This window comes from Dysidea avara, chromosome 6 (genome assembly GCF_963678975.1).
Source record: "Dysidea avara chromosome 6, odDysAvar1.4, whole genome shotgun sequence".
Classification (NCBI taxonomy): Eukaryota; Metazoa; Porifera; class Demospongiae; order Dictyoceratida; family Dysideidae; genus Dysidea; species Dysidea avara.
This window is the reverse complement of record NC_089277.1, coordinates 21,667,158-21,690,010: the sequence shown is the minus strand read 5'-3', so window position 1 is coordinate 21,690,010 and position 22,853 is coordinate 21,667,158. Positions and strand designations below refer to the sequence as shown.

The following is a 22,853-nucleotide window of genomic DNA, read 5'->3' as shown; positions in this document are numbered from 1 at the left end:
GAGAGGAAAAGAGAGCAGTAGCCCTGTCAAAGATTAGCCCCCTAAAATTATCTATCCTTGAACAATGTGCTGATTGTATACAAATGCTTAACTACCTGCAATTCATTGGAGTTATACTGGATTCTATAATGAATCAAGATTGATATATCCAATAGAGCAGTCACCCTAATACAACAGCCAACAAATATAATATTAATGGAAAATCATTCTCAGATTCAATTTTGAGAGTCTAAATCTTAAATCTGCAAAGCAGTCAATTAGTCTGACCATAGGACACTAGTTAGTTCAAGACTTCAAGTGCTCCAAAATTCATAATGGCATGTCCGTAAAGGTTCTTAAACTATACCCATAGCTACTGTGATAGAGATATGATAACTTTTTACAATTTGATCAAAACATATTTTGCTGCAGACATAGCCTCACTAAATCTGTTTTATTTTTGTCTAGAAAGTTGAAAAGTGTTCAACTTAGCGATTAGCTACTGTAATTCTGGAGACATTATTAAAGCTAAACTATACAAATGACTACATTTCTACAGTTTGTGTAACCTAGATGTTGCAATTGCTATTATAGCCCTTCACTTGATCACCTTAACTATTTCCTCTCATTCTGTTTCTTGTGGCTACTGTTGTCTGGTTTTATCACTCCAGTTGCATCAAGTAATTGTGTTACACATGTTACAATCATTTCTAATAGTATATATAGCTTTATAGATGCATCTTAAAATCTACACTTATAGCTAATTGTGTAGTTTTGATAGCATATAAAGTTTGCACACAAAGCCTATTCTCAAAAAGTAAACTTTATTAACAAATAAAATCATGTAAAGTGCTTTAACTGTCAGACATTTGTGAAATCTGAAAGTTGATTAACTTAGTGTAGAATGAAAGATGTTCGCTAGGTTAGTCAGTTGTAAACATTATTATGATGACAGTGGTGAAATTCCCACATGCAGAGATAAATTTCAAGACTATTATTCTATCTCACAAAGTAACCAGACCTCATGGCAATCTAGCTATATATAGTTGTTAATTGTTTCTGTAGTGCATACCTCAACACTTTTGATATACAATCCCTCTTTCTTAGTTCACACAAAAAATTGTCATCAATGGGTGAGAGCAAAAAATGTATGAAGATTATAATTAAAATTGTTCCATATGAAAAATTTCAACCTTCAATAGGAGTTGTAATGAGTGCAACAGCCATGCCTAACTGCAGTGATGACTGTGTCATGCACACCCAACATCATAGTATCAGGTCGAAATGAAATATTTTATCCTGAAAATAGTACATATTTTAGTCAAATAATTTCCTAACTATGGTATATATAGATTGTACTACAGCTAATGAGTTTGATATGATTAGTATAAACCATCCAGATGTTACAATTCATATCAAGGCTAGTAGATGTTTAGATGATAAACACTCATCAAATCCTGAAACTGCTTTTTAATCTTGTACTGCAAGAAAGAAAATGTCATTATCAGAAGTAAACAATACAAATACTTTTATATACAGTGTAACTATGTGAACAAAGGTATAATATATATATATATGTGATAGTTAAACTGTGTACAATATATGTAGGTGATAGTTAGAAGATCTAACTAACTAAAGTATATAGTTCCAGTGCACCTGAGTAACTGCTTGTTTATGGTATTGAGTTGCTCACTAATGCAGTAATCTATGTAGTAGTTGTTATATTGAGGAAGTATAAACTAAAAGTCTTATACGTTTATATGATTCAATTCATGGTAATTTTAAAAGTCTGAAGTCTCAATTTCTTCAGCTTTCCAGGTACAGGGGTGGCAAAAGGGATGCACTAGGGTAGCAGGTGTATGGAGTAGGAGGCCCAGCACAACCCCTGTAACTCACTACTACATTCCTGTACATATATACGTAACCAAGTGGATGCAAAAGATTTCTATTGGCAGCTACCTGCGCTCATGTATGGCTATGAAAAAGGAAAACCATACACTTGTGTCACGCTTTCTGAGATTCTTTCATGGCAGCATTGGTTAACTGCAATCAAGACCTGTCTTCAGAGCAACCCTAGACAGTAAATCCTTCTAACAAGTTTGTAAACTTTCATTTAGCTAAATTTTCTATTAACTGACTGCCTGATGCCTCCAGCCAAGCATAACTGCACAATGGACAAGGGTACAGGCTTGATTTCTTCACTATCCATCTTTGCTTCATCCCGAGACATGCCTTTTTGCCAACCACAGCAGTTACATTGCATGCATCATGAATTTACCTTTGCATGTCCTCCTTTGTGTTTTTGCTGATAACACAAGGTGTAGCACGATACATATTCCCTGTGGCTGTGTTGACTAACTATCACACTAAACATCTGTATTTTCCATAGCGAGTGGATTGATTGCAGTGATACTTCTCATACTGCTCTTCATTTGGATTGCTGTGTAACAAACGGGTGGAACATATACAGCTGAAAATGAAGCATAATGGCTGATTCACTTTTCAGTAATAGATTGTTGGGGCACACAGTCTGACGTAAAATTAATCTTATTGCATTCCTGGTGCCATTCTTCTTTTGATGTGGGTTCAGTAGTCATTATTAGCAATTTTACTTGCTGTTAATGCGTAATTGTCATATAGTTGTATTTGACTGACCACATATGGTGCTGTAATATAAGTTGTTTATGTGAGTAAAGCAAGGTTTAATGAATGTTATGGAATGCTTTGGAAAATTGTGTTACAAACACATTAACACAAGGGCAAAGAATAAACTAATGTATGATTTTAAGCATAACATTGTGGGGTGCCCTTGTAATGTGTAACTAAACCAAAGGAGCCCCATTAAAAATGGTAGTCATGACACCCTAAATCTGATCGTGATGTGTTTAATTTTGCAGTGATACATGTCAGATTTCTTTTAACCTTCAAGTACGTAGAAGGAAAATTAGAATTTTAGGTTAAGGGATCAAATGGGAAATAACTTAAAAGTAGGTTGTTATAGTACCTGCAGGACTCATAATCCTTATAACCATAACTGAATTAGGGATTAGTATATCTACAGGTATAGGTATAGACAACCTCCATTGTTTCACTACTTTTAGCTATTCCTTTGTTTCACTACTTTTTCTTTGATCCGTAATCAAATTTAAAATCCCTAATTTATCCTTCTACCTGTTCATTTAACATGCCCAACTCACTTCCGTTGAAGCAGAAACATCTGCCTTTGACTGAATAAGGAATAACATTACATTAAAATGATCATTGTGGGTAGCAAGGAACAGAGGAGTATAATTCTCCTATAGGATAAATATAGCTTATTAACATATGCATAGTAATCCAATGAGTTTACTTACAACAGTATGACTGTTGACATCTGCTCCTGACCAGATCAGTGACTCCACCACACTATTATGACCATTAAAAGCAGCCCAGTGCAAAGCTGTCCACTTTTCCTATGTGAGTAATGCACACACAAAGCATGACATAAATGTTTGCACCGTATATCACATTCAACTTGATATATCATATTTACTTGATTAAATGCTGCACCTCAAATAGTTGCCACATTGTATATAAACATAGAGCATTAACGTTGCCCTAGAATAATTTCTTATTTTATTAGAATTACATGTTCTCAATTGCTAGCTGGGTTAGGAAAGTGAAGTAGACTATCCTGCGGTAGCATTTTCAGTTAGGAAAAGAACAAGTCATTCTGCATCATGTTTTAGAAGGGGTTGTTCCCTTATAGTGCACTTGCAGTGATGCACGTACTAGAGCTAGCTACATACTAAACATGAAACAAGTATATACTGTACATACTCTTTCTATACATAGCAGCAATGGTTGCTGCACTTCAGAGCAGGTTAATTATGCTATAAACACCACTCTTGAGACAGCCATATATCCTTTAATAGTAATCCCACCAAATAGAAGCTGTTATTATTGTTATTATCTACTATACCAGTTAGGCACTGGAGGGTGTACACAGAAGGCAGAGCCTGTTCAAGATGTTTACCCATAGCCTAGGAGCCTAAGCGGAAATCTTTGAGCTAAATATCCTAAAGTGAAACAGGACAAATACCTAGAAGCTGTGGTATTTAACCAAGTAAATATGGCATACGTACATCAGTTTACCTCTAACACAGCACTAACATCTGCTCCTGATTTGATAAGTGAATCCACTACTTTAACATGACCACACTGAGCAGCCAAGTGCAAAGGTGTCCAGTTTTTCTATGTGAATACACAAAATGTTGATATTCTATCAGATATTATATTATTTGTATTGTCATGACAAAATGACAGTTTAAATTAAATGTGTATTAATTTGATTAGGCACATCCACACAAAATGTATGTTTGAGTGATCTGGATTTCAGCAGTCCACCTTCACTGGTGATATGAATGCAATATATCAGCAATTTGTAATGGTGATACTCATGTAGTGTTAAGCTAGCACAAAAAGAGCCCACAAACTTTGTTCAGCCTAATAAGCTGGTAAAGATTCTGATTTTTTAGCTAGCTAATTGCAGATCCATAAAAATGTATCCATATTTCAAGCTGTGACCTTGCAACATCTTGATGATTCTTACAATAAATTTTCTATATTTCTAATTTATCAAATAATGATAATGTATAGGTTTGAGCCAATTATGTTTTGAAAATAGCCTAATAAGCCTTTGAGCAGTGCTCAAAAATCCAGCCCATTATGCTTTCAAAATCAAGATTATGCTCTAGAGTTGGTTGTTTTATTAGAGTATATCAACCTTTCCTGACTGTTGTATTAGAGTAAGTGACTGCTCTATTAGAGTATCTCGATCTTATTTCCACTACGTGTGAATAATCAGCTAAGAAATAATAAACACAATAATATTACCCATTTTTTGATATGAAATGCAGTAATAAGATGTAGTGTGTTCATTATTTGCTGCATTTTTGGTGCATGCGTTGCACATTTTAAATAAAAAATCTTGAAAATCATCCGATTATGCTGGCATAATGCTTGATGCTTTTGCTAGTCTATTATGTTTGAAATTATGCTGGCATAGTTGGTGCAAGCCTAATAATTTATCAGATAACAAGCATTATGGTTCATAGCAATAATATGAGAAATCACATCATAACTACTGTCAGTGCTGGCCACTGTACCTCAATAATCCTCTGTAATTTCTGTAGTAAAGGACGCACTTCTCACACTATTCTTAATTTTATAAAACTGTATGTAGCTGGAAATGAAGTAGAATGGCCTATTTGCTTTTCAGTAATTTTTATTTGAGGTGCATGTAATGTCACACAATTTAATTTCTGTAATATGTTTGGTGCCATTCTTTGTATGTGCTAGTTTACCAGTCATAATTTTAAAAAAACTATTCGAGCAGGGATCATAGTAGCGAAAGCAATGAAATAAGGAAGGTCATCTACATCTGCAGCTTTTAATTCCTACTTAAGTCATGGCTGTACGACTTACAGGATGTAGAAGTAGGAATAAATATGCACTAGCATAATAGCTGCAGGTGTAGATGACCTGATCCTACTCACAGGACTGCTCAGAGACTAGTCAGGGACTAAATATGAAAGTGGGGCCCTAGTCGTTCCTCCTCAGTCAACTCCTCTGTGGCTGGCCTTCCCTACTCAAATGTACATTTTAATTTTTTCCTTATATATACTTGTACAGTATGTACGTATATACATATTCTGTAACTTGCAGTACCATCTTTTATCTTACTGTTGGGTAGCTACAACTAAAGTTTTCACTGTCTGCAAAAGCAATGTGCATTGCATCTTGACAATGTGTATTGTTTTGTTTTAAATTCAATAATCAACTTTTCTTTCAACGTAGCAAATTTGTGCGAATGAAGTTTCTAATTTGAATTTGCATGAACAAAATCTTTAAATTTTACTATACACACAATAAATTACCTTTAAAGTAGCTTTAACATCTGCTCCTGATTTGATAAGGGACTCCACTATTTCAACATAACCATTTTGAGCAGCAAAATGTAAAGGTGTCCACTTGTCCTTAAACGTATACATAAAAATGATGTGGATATTTTATAAAAATCACACACATGCACGCATGCACACACTAGTGTTGTTCTGGATCTAAGGTACTAGAACTAAAATGCTTTTAGTACATGCGTAATAAATTCACTTTTAGTTCTACTATATTCAAACTAAATCATTACTGTGAGTTGCTTTGGTTATAAAACTAAAACTTATTAGAGTTTTTGGTTGAAAAACTAAAACTAAAAGAAAACTATGTTGTAATACTAGTACTAGAATAAATAGTTCCAAACCTGACAGAGCATTCCAAGAGGCAAAACCACTGTCGATTATCACAATATACTGAAGTTGCTTATGTCTGCTATTGAAGTCATAAAACATTTTTTTCTAATTTATCCCTTGTAAGTTGTCAACCTCCAACGCTAACTAAAACTATACTACTAACTAAAATTTCTATATCTTAAGGTACTAAAACTATGTAAACTAACTAACACCCCTGTAAACTGAGGGTACTATAGAACTAAATGTATTTAAAAGGCACTAGAACTAATACTAACTGAAGCTACTTTTAAAATGGAGTACTACTAAACCAAAATGATCTTTATAGTACTAGAACAACACTAACACACACACACGCTCACGACATACACATCAGTTCACCTCTTCAACAGCTCTAACATCTGCTCCTGACTTGATAAGTGCATCAACTACTTTAACATGACCATGTTGAGCAGCCAAGTGCAAAGATGTCCTGTTTTTCTATACAAATATTCAAACAATGGGTGGGTATTTGCACTGGTTATTGTAGTAAACAAGTTGGTGTTATGCTACTTCTAAAATCCTAGCACCACTGTATATAGTTTAGTTATATAATTATTACGCTATTGTTCATTATATCTGATTAGTTTCATGTTCTGTATTAATATATATACCACTTTCATACCTCACTTCAAAAGGAAGAGAAGGTGTATATAGCACTGCTATCAGTGCTCAGGAATGTATTAACGAGATAATGAAGGTAGTATATCAAAAACATATCCCTCCTATGGGGAAGTATAACCACTTCCATTTCTCATTAGTGCATTCCAGAAATCATTAGATTTTTCATGAAACTTTGTATTTTTATCTCCTCTTTTTGTATAGTTTAATAATATGGGATCGACTGTGGGTTGTGAATGAAGCCAGAGTTAAGGTGTGGACTCAGAATGGAAGATAGTTCATTGTTTATTGGATAAAGAATGATACAGGTTAGTTTATATTGCTGTTTTGATTGATAATAGACTGCTGGTGCAACGTCCTCCATAGCACAGGGTATGGCGCTTACTGTATTAGCCAGTAGCATGGTGAACATGTATATTCAAGACTTTAGTTTATCCATGGTTAGTAAAGTAAGCACTTTCGTTATGAGTTCACATTTTGGGTTTCTGTGCTTAATTACGCATGCACAATCGAAGCTTTCTACATGCTTGTGTCTTGGCCTCATGATCAGTAACACCTTGTCACTATTCTTACATATAGGTTATCCACAATCTAATAGAACACACTCACAAAGCATACCTGCAGTTTTCCACACTATCAGGTAAGTCACCCAAGTGGAATATATTACAGTAGTTGTAACATAGGCACAGTAGTTGTAACACTCTTGCTTGTGCATATATATATATATATGTGACCAGATTTTACAGAACCGAACCAAATCGCACATCAAGCAAAATCAAACTAACACCACCAGTGGATAGCTACACTATCGTACTACAAGTTTTGACCCTCAGCACTACTCAAACTACACGAGGCTGGTTTTAATAGACGTCTTTTCTGGGTGGTGTAGAGTGCCCAAATGGCGGTTTCAGGCCTTGTGAAGGACCTGGTTTGGCAAGAATCAGTGGTTTACTGGTGGACAGCCTTATAATGTTGGCCAGACGTGTTCTCTGTAGATTTTGCTACATATCAGCCACTAAGGAGCCAGCACAGCCCTGTAATCTCGTGTCTGGACCCCAATCGTGGTCTGCCTCCATTTTGAGGCCTATCTTTTGCCCTCCCCGCCACCCCCCAGCCTCCACCCCTTTGTGAGCACTCGTGATACTACTTCGCTCGTCCAACTGCTCAGATTTTCTATCTTATTTGGCGGGAAACTGTACAAGCAGCTACAGGTACTGGAAGTGGCTTGAAAGGTAACAGATTGATGCATCTTTTGTGTAAATTTCATACGCATGCTTGCTATCCTTGGAGAGTTATGCTGGCTTCAATTCTTTAAAACCGTTTATCTCGAAACTTCTAATGTGCGATTTGGATCGTTTTTCCAAAATCCAGTCACATATTATTATTATATAACACTCATCTAGCTGTAAAGGAGCCAAACACACAAAAACATACTTTGGAATCACTCCATGACCAGTGCCAGCCACCACACACTGACCAGACTTCTTTCCACTGCTCCAGGATTCTTGGCAGGTCACGTGATGCTCCAGAAATAATTTATATGTGACCAGATTTTACAGAACCGAACCAAATCGCACATCAGGCAAAATCAAACTAACACCACCAGTGGATAGCTACACTATCGTACTACAAGTTTTGACCCTCAGCACTACTCAAACTACACGAGGCTGGTTTTAATAGACGTCTTTTCTGGGTGGTATAGAGTGCCAAAATGGCGGTTTCAGGCCTTGTGAAGGACCTGGCTTGGCAAGAATCAGTGGTTTACTGGTGGACAGCCTTATAATGTTGGCCAGACGTGTTCTCTGTAGATTTTGCTACATATCAGCCACTAAGGAGCCAGCACAGCCCTGTAATCTCGTGTCTGGACCTCAACAAGAAATGGAGATTCAATACAGCCTTCATTTCTCATGAACTGGCTGTTCTATATAGCATAAGTTTTTTACCCATGTACTGTACATGGGACTGGACAGACATAGAAACATACATATGCATATATGTATACATTTTTGGAAAACAAGTTCAGGAACTAGGCTTGCATGCATAGCTGGCCACATGTCAGTTGTGAACACATGTCTGTCTTAAAAAGCATCACACACACACACACACACACACACACACACACACACACACACACACACACACACACACACACACACACACACACAAACATGGACAAACAAATGGACACACACACATACACACCAACTCACTTTTTCAACACAGTTTATATCTGTTCCTGATTTGATAAGTGACTCAACTACTTTAGCATGACCATGTTGAGCTGCCAAGTGCAAAGATGTCCAGTTTTGCTACACAAATATACAAAACATGAGTGGATATTTGCACTGGTTATATAATAAAACATCACACACACACACACACACACACACACACACACACACACACACACACACACACACACACACACACAGACACACACACACACAGACACACACACACAGAGACACACAGAGACACACACAGAGACACACACACAGACACACAGACACACACACACACACACACACACACACACACACACACACACAGACACACACAGACACACACATACAGACACACACACCCACACTCACACCCACACACACACACACGCAAGCACACGCACACGCACATACACACACATACATGCACACACCAACTTACCTCTTCAATAGCACTAACATCTGCTCCTAATATGATAAGTGAATCAACTACATTAACATGACCATGTTGAGCAGCGAAGTGCAAAGGTGTCCAGATTTTCTATATGTATATAGAAATACCATAGAGTCTGGCTGTTAAGCGCACATATATAATTATGTGCACAATATAATAATATTTGTTAAGCACATACTCGTTTCTTGTACTTAATCATGGTTGATAAGTGAACTAACGCAATGCACCAACATGAGTTGGAGCTATAATAATGCTAGAGGTTGTCAATGATGCAAGGCATGGAATTTTGTCATGGTATATGACCAATAATAACATGCCTGTCACCATGTTTACCAGCAAAACAGTCTTCTGCAGTATACATCACAGGAAGGATTATTCACAGAAAACTGGACTACAACTATTGGATTATATATATACACATGTGATGACTGCAAATCACACCACCCAAAGAGAGTGAATCCATAACACTCACAACATTAGGTACATGTGCTTAACAATAATAAGGATTAACTATAAAAAAATCTTGAACTTTTATTAAGTGGATGTGCCTAACAACCAGCTCTATGGTATACAAAGCATAAGTAGATACTTTTATCAGTTATTATATGTGACCGGATTTGCAAAAAGGGGTCTTCCACGCACGTTTAACCTCAAAACCATAACTTTTTGTCCGAGAAGCCTCCATCCACTAAACTATATTGGTGATCACTACTGACCATATTACAAGTCAATATCCTACTCCAATCTGAAGTTATGAGTCATCAAAGTTGGTAAATTGGATGTGTGTGGAAGACTCCTTTTCACAAATCTGGTCGCATATTATAAAATATCACACAAACACATGCTCTGTGTGTGTGCACGTGTGTGTGTGTGTATATGTGATATTTTTAATATAGTAACTGATACAATTATCCACTCATGTTTTGTCACATACGCTCACAACCAGCTCACATTTTCAGTGGCACTAACATCTGCTCCCGATCTAATAAGTAACTCCACTACTTTAACATGACCATTTTGAGCAGCCAAGTGCAAAGGTGTCCAGTTATTCTTTGAATGAACACAAACGTGATATTGAACTAGTTATTACATGATACATGATGCACACCAGCTCACTTCTAAAGTAGCACTAGCATCTGCTCCTGATTTGATCAATGACTCCATTATTTCAACATAACCACTTTGAGAAGCTAAGTGCAAAGGTGTCCACTTGCCCTATGAAATGTACAATTCATTGACAATGTTTAAAGATCTTGTTGAGTAGTAACTGACTCAACTTCTAACACATGGAAGGTAATGTAATTACTGTACTGTTAGAGTTATTGACTGTTCTATTACAGTTGTGAAATTCTTTTGCGGCTATCTATAACTAAGATGGAAAGGGCTATAGGGAGGATGCCTATACCCACCTCTATACATCTGTATTTAATGAAGCTACAGCTTGCCTACATTATAGCTTTGTATGAACACTGTACAAAGAGCTGCACCATGAAGGGGGGGAGGGATAGGGAATTGTCCTAAATTTCTGCATACCAGCTCACCTCTAAAGTAGCACTAGTATCTGCTTGTAATCTGATAAGTAACTCCACTGCCTCGATATTGTCATTTTGAACAGCAATGTGCAAAGGTGTATACATGCACTGCAGAAATACACAAGATGTGATGTTGATATATGCAATATGCATGGATTATTACACCAAACTTAGGCCTAAACCTATTATATATGCACATTATACTTTTGATCAGTGCTTCAAAATTTTCGCTAATTATGTTCAGTTGTACCCCATTGTGATGCTTTTATAAAACTGTATCTTGACTGCTTTATTAGAGCACCAAATACGCTGGCATTATATGCTCAATGCTTTTGCCTACCTATTATGTGCTGGCATATTCAGTGCAGGCCTAAAATTTTTATTACACACACCAACTCACCTCTTCAATAGCACTAACGTCTGCTCCTGATGTGATAAGTACCTCGATTATTTCAATATGATCATATTCCGCAGCAATATGTAAAGGTGTCCAATTTTTCTATGTATAAATTGTGTACATGTGTGGATAAAAAGCAGTAAGTAGCTATGCAGAAATTAATAACAGAACTAAATACATTATGCATGAAGAAGATACTGTAATATAGTTGCTTCAGTCAAATATAAGGTGTATACTTATTATCCATGCCAAAACAACCAGGTTGTCTGTAATTTTGAAAAAGTGGGAAAAGGTTGTGAATGAAATCAAAGGTGGAAGCCTAGTATGATGTTAATGCTATAGCTAAATATTAATAAGAGCTACATGCCTGATAGCTTGGCTGTTTTGGTATGTATTTCACTTCTTTTTGCAATTTATACAGTATATCACAAAGATGGTCATATAATATTATGTAGAGTTGTAGATCAGCTTTAGGATTTGTTTTCATCTTTTCACCACATTTTTTTCATATCTACAAATGCAATGATAATTTTTGAAGACAGAAGTTGCACATAATTATTTTATTTGACTATTTTTATGTAATTGTTAGTAATACTCTAGAGCTCACAAAAACTGATGACTCATTGTACAGGACACATAGAATATTCATCAAATGCATAGCAGTGCCATCAACAGTGGGGCTATGCAGTTACTAATTGCTTACATTGTGAATAATGTCATCAGACATACCACAACACTAATTTTAGTTTTGTTTTGAATTTAAATATTTTAGCTGTAGTTAAAATTAGTTTGCTTAAAAGGGCTTGCTAAAGGTAAAAATGCTATACGTTAACACATGCATGAATGGTCATCAATCTGCCAAACAACAAATGCAAACAAGGTGCGATAGTTTAGAATATCTGAGATACATTCTTAGTGAATGTAATGAAATTTTGAGGGCTATATTATACTAATGTGTCTACTTTTGTCACAATGTCAGACAGAGAAGGAACTACTGATGTAGAAAGCAATGAGGTGACCCGTGCTTGTACCATTACAACCCACTCGGGCATAATACTTGAACTCAAAAGCACAAGTTGCAGTGTAGCATTATTTGCTTTTCAGCTGCCTGTTCAGTGTTCACTACAAATTGATGAAGTTACTTGTGCCCACATTACCATTACAACCCACCTGGGTATGATATCTTGCACAAGTATGTAGCATTAATCATTACTCTCAACTTCTTGTCAGTTTTAGAAGTCGACATTTTATTATAAAGAATGAGCAATTAGCTATTAGTGCTGACATTATGGATTACATATTCACATGGGAACAAATATTTATTTATTTATATACAGGATAGAACAAAACCGGATCCCTCGCCTCATGCTAAGGAATTCGGTAATCATTTCTAATAAAAATCGTGAAAGTTTTCACTAAGAGTGCAGTTTGTCCAAACCCCTCCTGCCTATAGGCCTCAATGCATCGTATGGTTATGTCTGTATATTATTATACTTTGATAATTTGTGACCTTAAACAGTAGTTAGACCAAGCAACTGTTAATAGTATACAATTGCACTCTAACCATTTCAGGTTTTAACATCAGTGGAAACCTTTAATCTGCCTATGCACTATATACTACAATACAAATCACAGTATGCTTTATTGTACACACCAGCTCACATTTTCAACAGCACTAATATCTGCTCCTAATTTGATAAGTGACTCCACTACCTTAACATGACCATTTTTAGCAGCCAAATGCAAAGGCGTCCACTTGTACTATAGCAATACACAAAACATGATGTGGATATTCATGATATTTAAGTTCACTGCACACCAGCTCACCTCTTCAACAGCATTAACATCTGCACTTAATCTAATAAGTGACTTCACTACTTCAGTATGACCATTTTGAGCAGCCAAGTGCAAAGGTGTCCACTTGTACTACGTATGGCAACATGCAAAACATGATGTGGATATTCATGATGGTTATCTTCATTAACACTAGCTCACCTCTGTACTGTTAACATTTACTCCTGACTTAATAAGTATCTCCACTACTTCAACATGACCACTTCGAGCAGCCAAGTGCAAAGATGCTAATTTGTTCTATGAAAGTATACAAGAGTTATGCAGATAATTAATATATTCAACTTCATTAAACACACTCCAGCTCACCCCTCTATCATGAACATCTGCTCCTGATGTAATCAGTGTTTCTACTACTTTAGCATGACCATTTTGAACAGCCAAGTCTAAAGGTGTCCACTTGTTCTACAGAAGTACATAATGTATGTGCAACTGTATGAACTACTATTGTATACAGCAGATTTGTTTAATGCTTAGTGGTGCAGTTCTTTATACTTAAATAAAGTGTAACAGCTACTGTTTTTAGAAGACCCGGGTAAGAATATTTTAGCCATAACAGCAGCACTTATACACACGTGTTTGTATGGCTTCTCGTAATGTTCCATTTTATAGCACAGGTAAATAGAGACTCGAGAGAGGCTATAGATTTGAGTATCTAGATCATTTTTACAGTAATATAGCAATCACTGACTGTTCTTACTGACTGATTGTTCTGACTGACTGACTGTTCTGACTGACTGGCTGTTTAATCACTGACTGCTGGTTCAATAATAATAATATTAATTAAGTCACCTTGCCCCTTGCTGCAGTATGTAAACATTAACATAGCGAACCGCCATCTCTCCCAATACCCTCTGTACAAAAGTGTCCACACTATTGGCTGCCATTTTGTGCTTTGACGTCATTGCGGATAAGGTCCATTGCACTGGCTCAGGAATGTTAAACAAAATAATTTTATAGCTACGCACACATACACACAGGTAACAGTGCATATATCTTGTAAGTCAAGATTTTGCACAGTTAGGTGCATGTATATCAACTCATTCCAAAAAAATCAACAAATTCTTTGATATCCTATGTTATCTCTCTACGCAATAATATAACATAGTTGTGATTGATTGTGTGATTAAGTTTACAGTAGTGTTGTAAATTATACAGAGGAAGTCCTCAGACTGGCTAACAGGTTAGTTCTATAATATTGATTTAATAAGTTGGCTCAAGTTGTTATATGCACACATTTGAATTCTCACTACAGTAGTGCATAATTATTACAGTAGTTTAATTTTTGGCATCACTACACTGTCCACTATCAAAATTCACATGGCACAATATATTGTAAATACTCTGTGAAGTATGTCAGCAGTTTCCCATATGTGTAGGCCACATGGCACTTATTAGTTGTATCATGGACACTCATGCTTTGCCTGATATATATATATATATATATATATATATATATATATATATATATACATACTAGTATGCACTGTATATATTTCAGTCATATTTTATCATTGTGTATATACCACATGCCAGAAGATAAAGCAATCCAGAGATAATCGTTTATAGTGAAACACTACCTATGCATTAATGATGAAAATAAGCCCACCGGATCCGGTTGAAGTGGAAATACTTGTAGCTTATGTACTTGTCATCTCTGCATGAAGTTTCCATGTCAGGGGAAAGTGATGCTGGGAGACTTTTGCAGGTAGATTGTATGTCAATTTAGGTGCGTGCTGTTGGAGTTGTTTACCATTATAGCTGAGAATGCGTGAAGTTACAACATATTTGGTAAGTGTAGCCACAAAATGTGGTACAACAGTTACATTGTATACCAGAGTTTGCTGTAGTATATCAGTTACATACCACAGTGCTATGCTTTTGATATTCACCACAGGTGTGGTACAAATATGATTAAACTAAAATACTCATACTAGCTCACACCACTGACCATCACTGTAAGAATTTATTTTAAGTGTAGTACACATGTAGCAGCAATAGAATTAAAGTGATTTGATGCTGCCTTTGTAAAAACACAAGATATTGTATTAGTTCCAAATTTGAACATTAGGACATCTATATTGTGTGACACAAAATTTTTCTTACATAAAAGTTTGGTATACACTATGGTATGTAACTACCATGTAATTGTCTTGAAATGTCAGCAATTTTTGTAGAGCAATGAGTACCATATTTCCTTGTATAAAATCTGCGTTCAAATAAATTACTGCCTCAATTACAAGCTAGCAAGCCAGTAGATTTCCAGCACAATGGGAAAATCAAAGCCTGGTCTCAAATATAAGCCCAGGCTACTAATGAAGTCCACTGTTATTGGCTTTAATTCTTATTTTACTGTTGCTGCTGTTTCTTCTCAACATAAAAGTAACCAAGTAGCCATGTAAGTGGTGTATGCTAGTCTCTGTGCATCAAAATACACAACTGTTTGCTAGGTTAATATAGTCAACACACTGTATATAGATTTTCTAGGCTAAAATGTTTGGAAGGAAATACCACGCTTTGTACCATATATCGTGCAACTTCACACATTCCACAAAATCCTTATCTAAATGGTAAACAAGTCTCTAATAACAAGCACCTAAATCAACCAAGAATTATTCACCTGAGCAAGGAGAAGGATCTTCGATGAACTCCTGTCTCCTTCACTAATCGTGAGTAGATGGGTGTGGCACCACTAAAGAGTCTAAAGCACCAAGGATTTCTACTGATTTCAATCTTCAACAGGTGCTGTTTCACTATAAATTGCTATCTATAATTGTTTCATCTACTGAGGTGTAGAATAATTATAGCACAATTACTCGGGATATGACAAAAATTAAATTAATGCATGAGTGCCTGCACATAACCGTGTTATAACTATAAAATATAGCAGCTTTGTCATACTGCATATGCATTGATATTAATTATTTAATGTCAAGCTATGTAGTGGCTACAGGATGCTACAATTTGTGAAAAATTAGTATTTATCATATAAACAAGAGTGAACAATAAATTCACTCTTGATGTAACTTACCACTTCCACTGCAGTGACATCTGCTCTTAATTTGACGAGTAATTCTACAACATTAGCATGACCATTTTGAGCAGCAAGGTGAAAAAGTGTCCATTTTTCCTACAAAAATTAGAATACATGTAGTACGTACATATAATACTTAAATATCAATATAGCTACTAGGGACCATGTAGATTTGAACTGTCTTACAAAAAAATACTGACTAGAACCAGCCTTGCAATACCTTCATGGTACCTTGGCAGTATTGGTTAAGTATAACCAAGCCCATTCAGAGTGGCTAAAAATGCTTCCAGTAAGTTGCTATAGTATTCATTGGAATTTTCTGCTTACTTACTAACACCTTTAGACAAGCATAACTTGATAGCTGAGGCTATGGGCACAATTTTCACTGCTAGGCTCTGCTTCAGTCCGACGGGTGCCTTTTGGCATACCACAGTACATACGATGCACACACCATAGACTTGCATTTGACCTCCTTTGTGTCCCATTTTTTTTGCTGACAGTGCAAGGTGTTGATTTGTATAATGACTTACCTGTGGCTGACCATCATGTTTACAATAGTAATCATCCATATTTTCTTGGATTGATTGCAGTAGTACTTCTCATACTATTCTTCATTTGTAACACTACACAACAGGTGCAACATACCTGAAAAGAAGTGTAATGCTGTTTTAATGGTAGCTATAGGGATGTACATTCAGATGCAAAATTAATTTCATAGAGCCATCCTTTCTTTTGGTGTGGTATGCATGAGTTTACAGTCATAATTCTGTCATAAAAAGTAAGTAAACAAGTAGCTACAAGGAATTTTAAGTTAGATAAAAAAGTAGTAAAATAAGGGAGGTCACCTGCACCTGCAAATATACTATTGGACATTTAATCGAGTAAAGTATAGGGATTAAATGCCCAATAGTATATCTGCATGTGTAGGTAACCTCCTTTTTTCACTACCTTTTATTTCTATGATCTCTAATCAAACTTAAAATATCAAATTTTTCCTTGCACTTGTCATATTAAACACATTTACCTTAGTGAGAACACTAAAATCTGCTCCAGCCTTAAAAAGTGACTCCACTAAATCAACATCACCATTCAGAACAGCAAAACGTAGACACGATTCTGCACTCTGCAATGTGCATATCACTGGTAAATATATTATGTAATGAATACTGCTTGCTAAACAAAACTGTTCTCACATGATAATAAATGCTGTATGTGAGCTTACCTACAATGGAATACTGTTTTAAAAGGGCACTGATGCAAAGTGGAATTGACACACATAGTAAAGAAAACCAGCAATAATTTCACAAGACATGTGCCTAAAGTATTGATCTCCCCAAGTATTGATGTATGGACTAGAGGACAGCGCCGCTAATGTTTGGGGCATTATTAACATAATAAATAGTCAATAAATCAATTACATTAGCTATTGCTTAACATCCTTGTCATTTTCATTAATTCTAATGGTGAAATTGATCAAACAGTGCATTTAGTGGAAAAATGAGCTATATATTATACACGTAACTACAGCACTAGTAACTATAGTATAATAGCTTTAAGGGACAACCATGGGATGCTGTCTAAAATTTAGAAACTAATAAATTTATGTAGTTGCCAAGATAGTTACAATAGTTGAATATCAGAAGTTAGAAGGTAAGCAATATGTACATATCTATATGCAATATAATTTTTTTTGTTTGTTAATGTCAACAAAATCATCCATTCGATGGATGTATGTAAAAATTACAAACCTTCTTTTGTATAGCAGCAATTATATCTGACTTCTGTGTTCAAGTGAACCACCATTATAATCACATACTGTTACACATGCAGCTTTAAGTTGTAAGTGGATACAAAAAACACTGAGACTAACTCACATTATATCTTGCATCAAGGACTACAGTTGAAGATATCTGAAAGTACACAAAACCCTTTTTAAGAAATTCTTCAGTGTTTCGTAAAGCTATTTCCATCATGTGTGAGACAGCTGTCAGTGGTATGATAAATTCCAGCAGTAGAGAAGATACAGCTGCTCTGTGAAGTGGCAAGATGACATAAGAGTTAACTCCACAATACTGAACTATGAACTGTTTTATTTCATCATATTCTTCTTTGGTTATATGATGGAATATTTTATTTTGTATAATTGCAACCATTTTATCATATCCCTCAGGAATATCTTGTTTCTCCGTCATACAGTAGTGATAGATCTCATGCAATTTCATTTGACTGTCTAGTTTTTGCTCATACTGTTCCAGCATTATCTTACAGCGATCTGAAGTCTCCAACGATTGCACAAGAGTTTTCAGCAAAGAAAAATCATCCCATCGCCAACATCCATGTAGATTCTTAGTAAACATAATTCTGATACTATCACAAGCTTCTATCTTTTCTTGTTGTTCTTCATTGAACATCAAAGTATTTGGATCATCTTTGATAGTAAGACAAGGGCAAACAGTTTTGATAGTCTCTAAATTTTCTGTTTCATTGCGCTTCAGTTCTCTGATAATATTAGACAAAAGAATTCCAAATTCAGTACTAGCTTGATGGGGTGTGGTGATTAAGGGTGATGTGGACATTGCTTTGTATTTCACTTTTGCCTTCTCAGCACTACTCTCTGCTTGCTCAGCACTGCTCTCTTCTATTAATATAATTATACGCATTTACATTTTAGATCAGGGGTGGCTGAGAGGGGGGCCTGTAAAAAAGATTATGGAGGGGCTGTAGCTCATAGTATCAATAATTCGAGATTCTCTACTAGAGCAGTCACAGTATTCTTCGTTGGAGCAGTGTTGCAAGCTATGTATGTAGTTATAAATAAGGAGATATAGTTGGTGGAGGGAAGCTATTGTCAGCAGGTAGTTACTTTTTTATGGTCTTCCACTTACAACTAGGCCTTGGTATCACCAAGCTAGACCCCCCCAAATAAAGATGTCTCTGTTGCCCTTGCTTTAGATCGAAGAAAACCTATAACCCTATGGTGTCATAACCCTGTGGTCAGCACTGTGTAATAGTTATATCACAGCCATGATGAATTCCCAAGTCTGAGGGCATGGGACTTTAGATGTCTTCCAAGATATAAAACATAGGCTATTTGATATTTTGAATATTAGGGTATTTCAGTTTATGAATGTTAAACTACAGCAAAACAAGAAAAAAATTGTATCAGGCTTTTTCAGATTAAATCTGGGGAGATTTTTGCTAGCTGTGCATGCCATTTTGAAAGTAAACTGGCTACAAAATTACACTCTAAGCTTAAGATTGAATTTAAGGATGAGTTAAGCTATTATTAGAAACCAACTAAAAGCAAGATAAGCTTGGTCTCTCAGATAATGAATAGCCTGTACATGTGTGTGTGTGTGTGTGTGCGTGTGTGTGTGTGTATGTGTGTGTGCGTGTGTGTGTGTGTGTGTGTGTGTGTGTGTGTGTGTGTGTGTGTGTGAGTGTGTGTGTGTGTGTGTGTGTGTGTGTGTGTGTGTGTGTGTGTGTGTGTGTGTGTGTGTGTGTGTGTGTGTGTGTGTGTGTGTGTGTGTGTGTGTGTGTGTGTGATTTTAGGAGGGGGTTGGGGGAGAGGTTGCCCCCCAATCCCTAACAGACACTGTTATGTTCTGCTAAAATTTGCCTTGTGCAGTGATAACAAATAATGTACCGGTACCTCTTTTAAATTTCATAATTAGGCCTGCTGCTGATGAATGCAACCCAACAGTGGACAGTGCAGTGACCAGCCGACTCCAGTTAGCATCAGGTTTCACCATCAACCACTTTCCAAACATGATAGTACAGCACTTGTTAGCATCATTAGGATGATTAGCTTTGATGACATCCAGTACACCAGTGGCGTTGTCCAGTAACTGTACACCAAGATCATACCACTGTGCAGCCACTCCACTGACTTCAGGTTTTAAGAGCTCATTTAGTTGCTGAACAGTAGGAAGATCCTGACCTGTAAATAATTAAGCACAGATTTCAATTGCAGGCTTAATTTACTTACAATTGTATAGCCGGTATATTATAGTATATACACAGGTATGAATCATTACTATCTTACCTCTAAGTTGAAGATCCTCCATTACTGACTACTCATGTTGTTATTGAAGGTATCCTAATATTGTAGCATTTATTACATATCACTAACATGTAAATACCATTACACCTTCTGCAAGTTACACAAATGAATCGAAGTGTACTAAAACTTACAAGACCGCAGCACAATTGAAAAGCTACCTATGATGTTCGCCTGCATAGGCTATCCATGCAATAACTGCTATGCAAGTCAAGGCGAGCTATCATGCACTGGTCAGGAGAAGCCTGGCAATGACTCTAGAATATTTTCTACAAGTCAAACATACCCATGCACAGTATTTGTATTTTAGCGATTGATGAGTTGTGGTGTACTACGCACAGTTTCAAAGCAAAAGTGTAGAGTATTGCCAGAAAGCACAGAAATACAGGCACACAACATTCTGAGTTTCTGAGACTATGATGGAAATAGCTTCCTATATGCCCCTGTAGGACAGACAAACAGATAATTTTTTGACCACAAGTAGTGTTTGTTCTACCACTTTCCAGATGCTGTGCAATCATCCTTGTGGTTACTTAGAGCCCCCACCTTTTCAGCCTTTAATGGTCAGGGGATGGAGCTATTAATATCAAACTTGGGTATGGGGATACAATATCAAGTGGCTGCTAAAAATCATTCCTGAGGAATGTTCAAAAGCAAATGTACATTCTGAAGAAATAAGGGAATTGATAATTGACTAAAAACTAGTAATTTTACGCATGTACACTGAACTTTACCCTTAGTTTTACATTAAAACAACTTAAAATACTCAACATTCTTTTCATACCTTTAGCTTGGTGTAACTGGTTGATTGAAAAATCTCATTAGCGGTCCTTTTCCTTTCCCCGTACATAATGAATGTAGCTAGCTACAGTTGTCCCTCCATTATCTGACCATTGATTAATTATCTAATGTACTGTTATCCAAACTGTGGAAGTGACTGTTCTATTAGAGTATTTTGCCTAAAATGTAAGTCCTATTAGAGTATTTTAACTGAGTTCTGTATACAAATGTATGGGCTTCATTTATCCATTATCCGAACACACCTAGGGCCCAATGAGTGTGGAGGGACCACTTTATTGATTTTTACACTATATGCAAAAACACAAAAGTGTGAGCATTAGTACTCATAATCTCTAGCTACAACACAAGAAAGCACTCTATAACAATGTCACCCAAAAATTTGTTGCAACATTACCATAGACTACAGCATAACATGTACTCCGTACAAAATTCCATTGAAGAATTTAATTATTCAAGTGGAAAAAAACCCCAAGTGACCAAATTTGATAAACTTGGCTGGTGATAATTATAATCATTACAAATTACCGTGGTACAAAAAGCAGGTTTTTATTTCAGTAAACGTAATTTTGCCATACAAGGCCCTTTTCCCATTGTCTCAGTTTACTCTTGTTACAAGAGTAAATGTTTAGCTATGTTTTCAGGTACTGTTGTACATGCAACAAAAAGCCTTGTTTTAGTCCTGTTGTGAGAGACAATTCAATTGGTGTGTATTAAAATTGTCTCTCAACAAGGTTTACGATAAATCCCATCTCCGTAAACCATAGTATGAGGAAGTTATGGCGCCATGTTTATTAACTACAGTGATACGAAGCCACATAAACGCAATTTTAGGGAAATTTTTTTCGATATAATTTTTTTTAATGGTATAACTTGACGGTAAAGGTAAATTCGACTATTCAGCTCCATATAGTTTACGTCTGCCTCTAGTATAGCTAGCTATTCTACTGTACTGCGAATGCTCTTCATTCTTCATTTACGGGATTCCAAGCAATAGTTTAAGTTGCTAGCTAACTGGCATCAATGGCAAGCTACACTGTACCACATATACGACTACCAACGTACCTCACATCGTCGGATCAGTCTTTCGTAGCTACATTTATTTTGTCAGTTTGTCAGTTTTAGTAGTCTATTTAATTATAAAGTAAATCCTGATACATGCAAGCATAGATATTAGAGGCGCGTAATCTATGATGCAAGCCACGGTTTTGAACAATGTCACACACGTGACTGCAATGAGCGCGTTAATCTGGCACCGCCCGCCCCTTAACAATAATAAGGGGTGGGATAATTGTTTCAGGCTACCTGTACTCCCTTCATCCACTTTTGAGAAATTAGTTAGCTAATAGTTTACCTAATATTATAGTACACTGTAACCATAGGCATAGATTATAATTATGTAACTTACTGTCCTGCCCAGTTTTTGAAAGGGAGTTCAGGACCCCCCCCCCCCCCCCCCCCCCCAGCATACGACCTACACTACCATGAGGTGAAGGTCACTACTAAAAGTGAGTACTGTGGCAGAAATAGGAATAGTGAAATTCACTACACAGTGTGGAAAGCGAGGTGGAAAGCCATAAAAGCC

General features: G+C 36.3%; 1 protein-coding gene across 8 annotated transcripts; it reads right to left on the bottom strand.

The window, feature by feature from the left end:
- Window positions 1–1,187: 1,187 nt before the first annotated feature.
- Window positions 1,188–22,431, bottom strand: LOC136259141 (CARD- and ANK-domain containing inflammasome adapter protein-like). 8 transcript variants are annotated; one of them, XM_066052566.1, is made up of 22 exons: window positions 21,255–22,431; window positions 20,456–20,509; window positions 20,063–20,350; window positions 18,285–19,048; window positions 17,435–17,533; window positions 16,408–16,506; window positions 13,686–13,781; window positions 13,521–13,616; window positions 13,353–13,451; window positions 13,188–13,286; window positions 11,529–11,627; window positions 11,138–11,236; window positions 10,713–10,811; window positions 10,548–10,646; window positions 9,585–9,683; window positions 9,131–9,229; window positions 6,642–6,740; window positions 5,898–5,996; window positions 4,114–4,212; window positions 3,333–3,431; window positions 3,177–3,275; window positions 1,190–1,460 (listed from the first exon to the last, which is right to left on the bottom strand). In XM_066052566.1, exons 2-22 carry the CDS (start codon window positions 20,475–20,477, stop codon window positions 1,401–1,403), a joined length of 2,811 nt encoding a protein of 936 aa, XP_065908638.1. In that variant the 5' UTR covers window positions 20,478–20,509; window positions 21,255–22,431; the 3' UTR covers window positions 1,190–1,400. The 8 variants fall into 8 exon arrangements, with proteins under 8 accessions (XP_065908644.1, XP_065908643.1, XP_065908638.1 ...); XM_066052569.1 differs by having other exon boundaries at window positions 22,334–22,420; XM_066052567.1 differs by having other exon boundaries at window positions 1,191–1,460; window positions 20,456–21,429; window positions 22,334–22,429.
- Window positions 22,432–22,853: the final 422 nt, after the last annotated feature.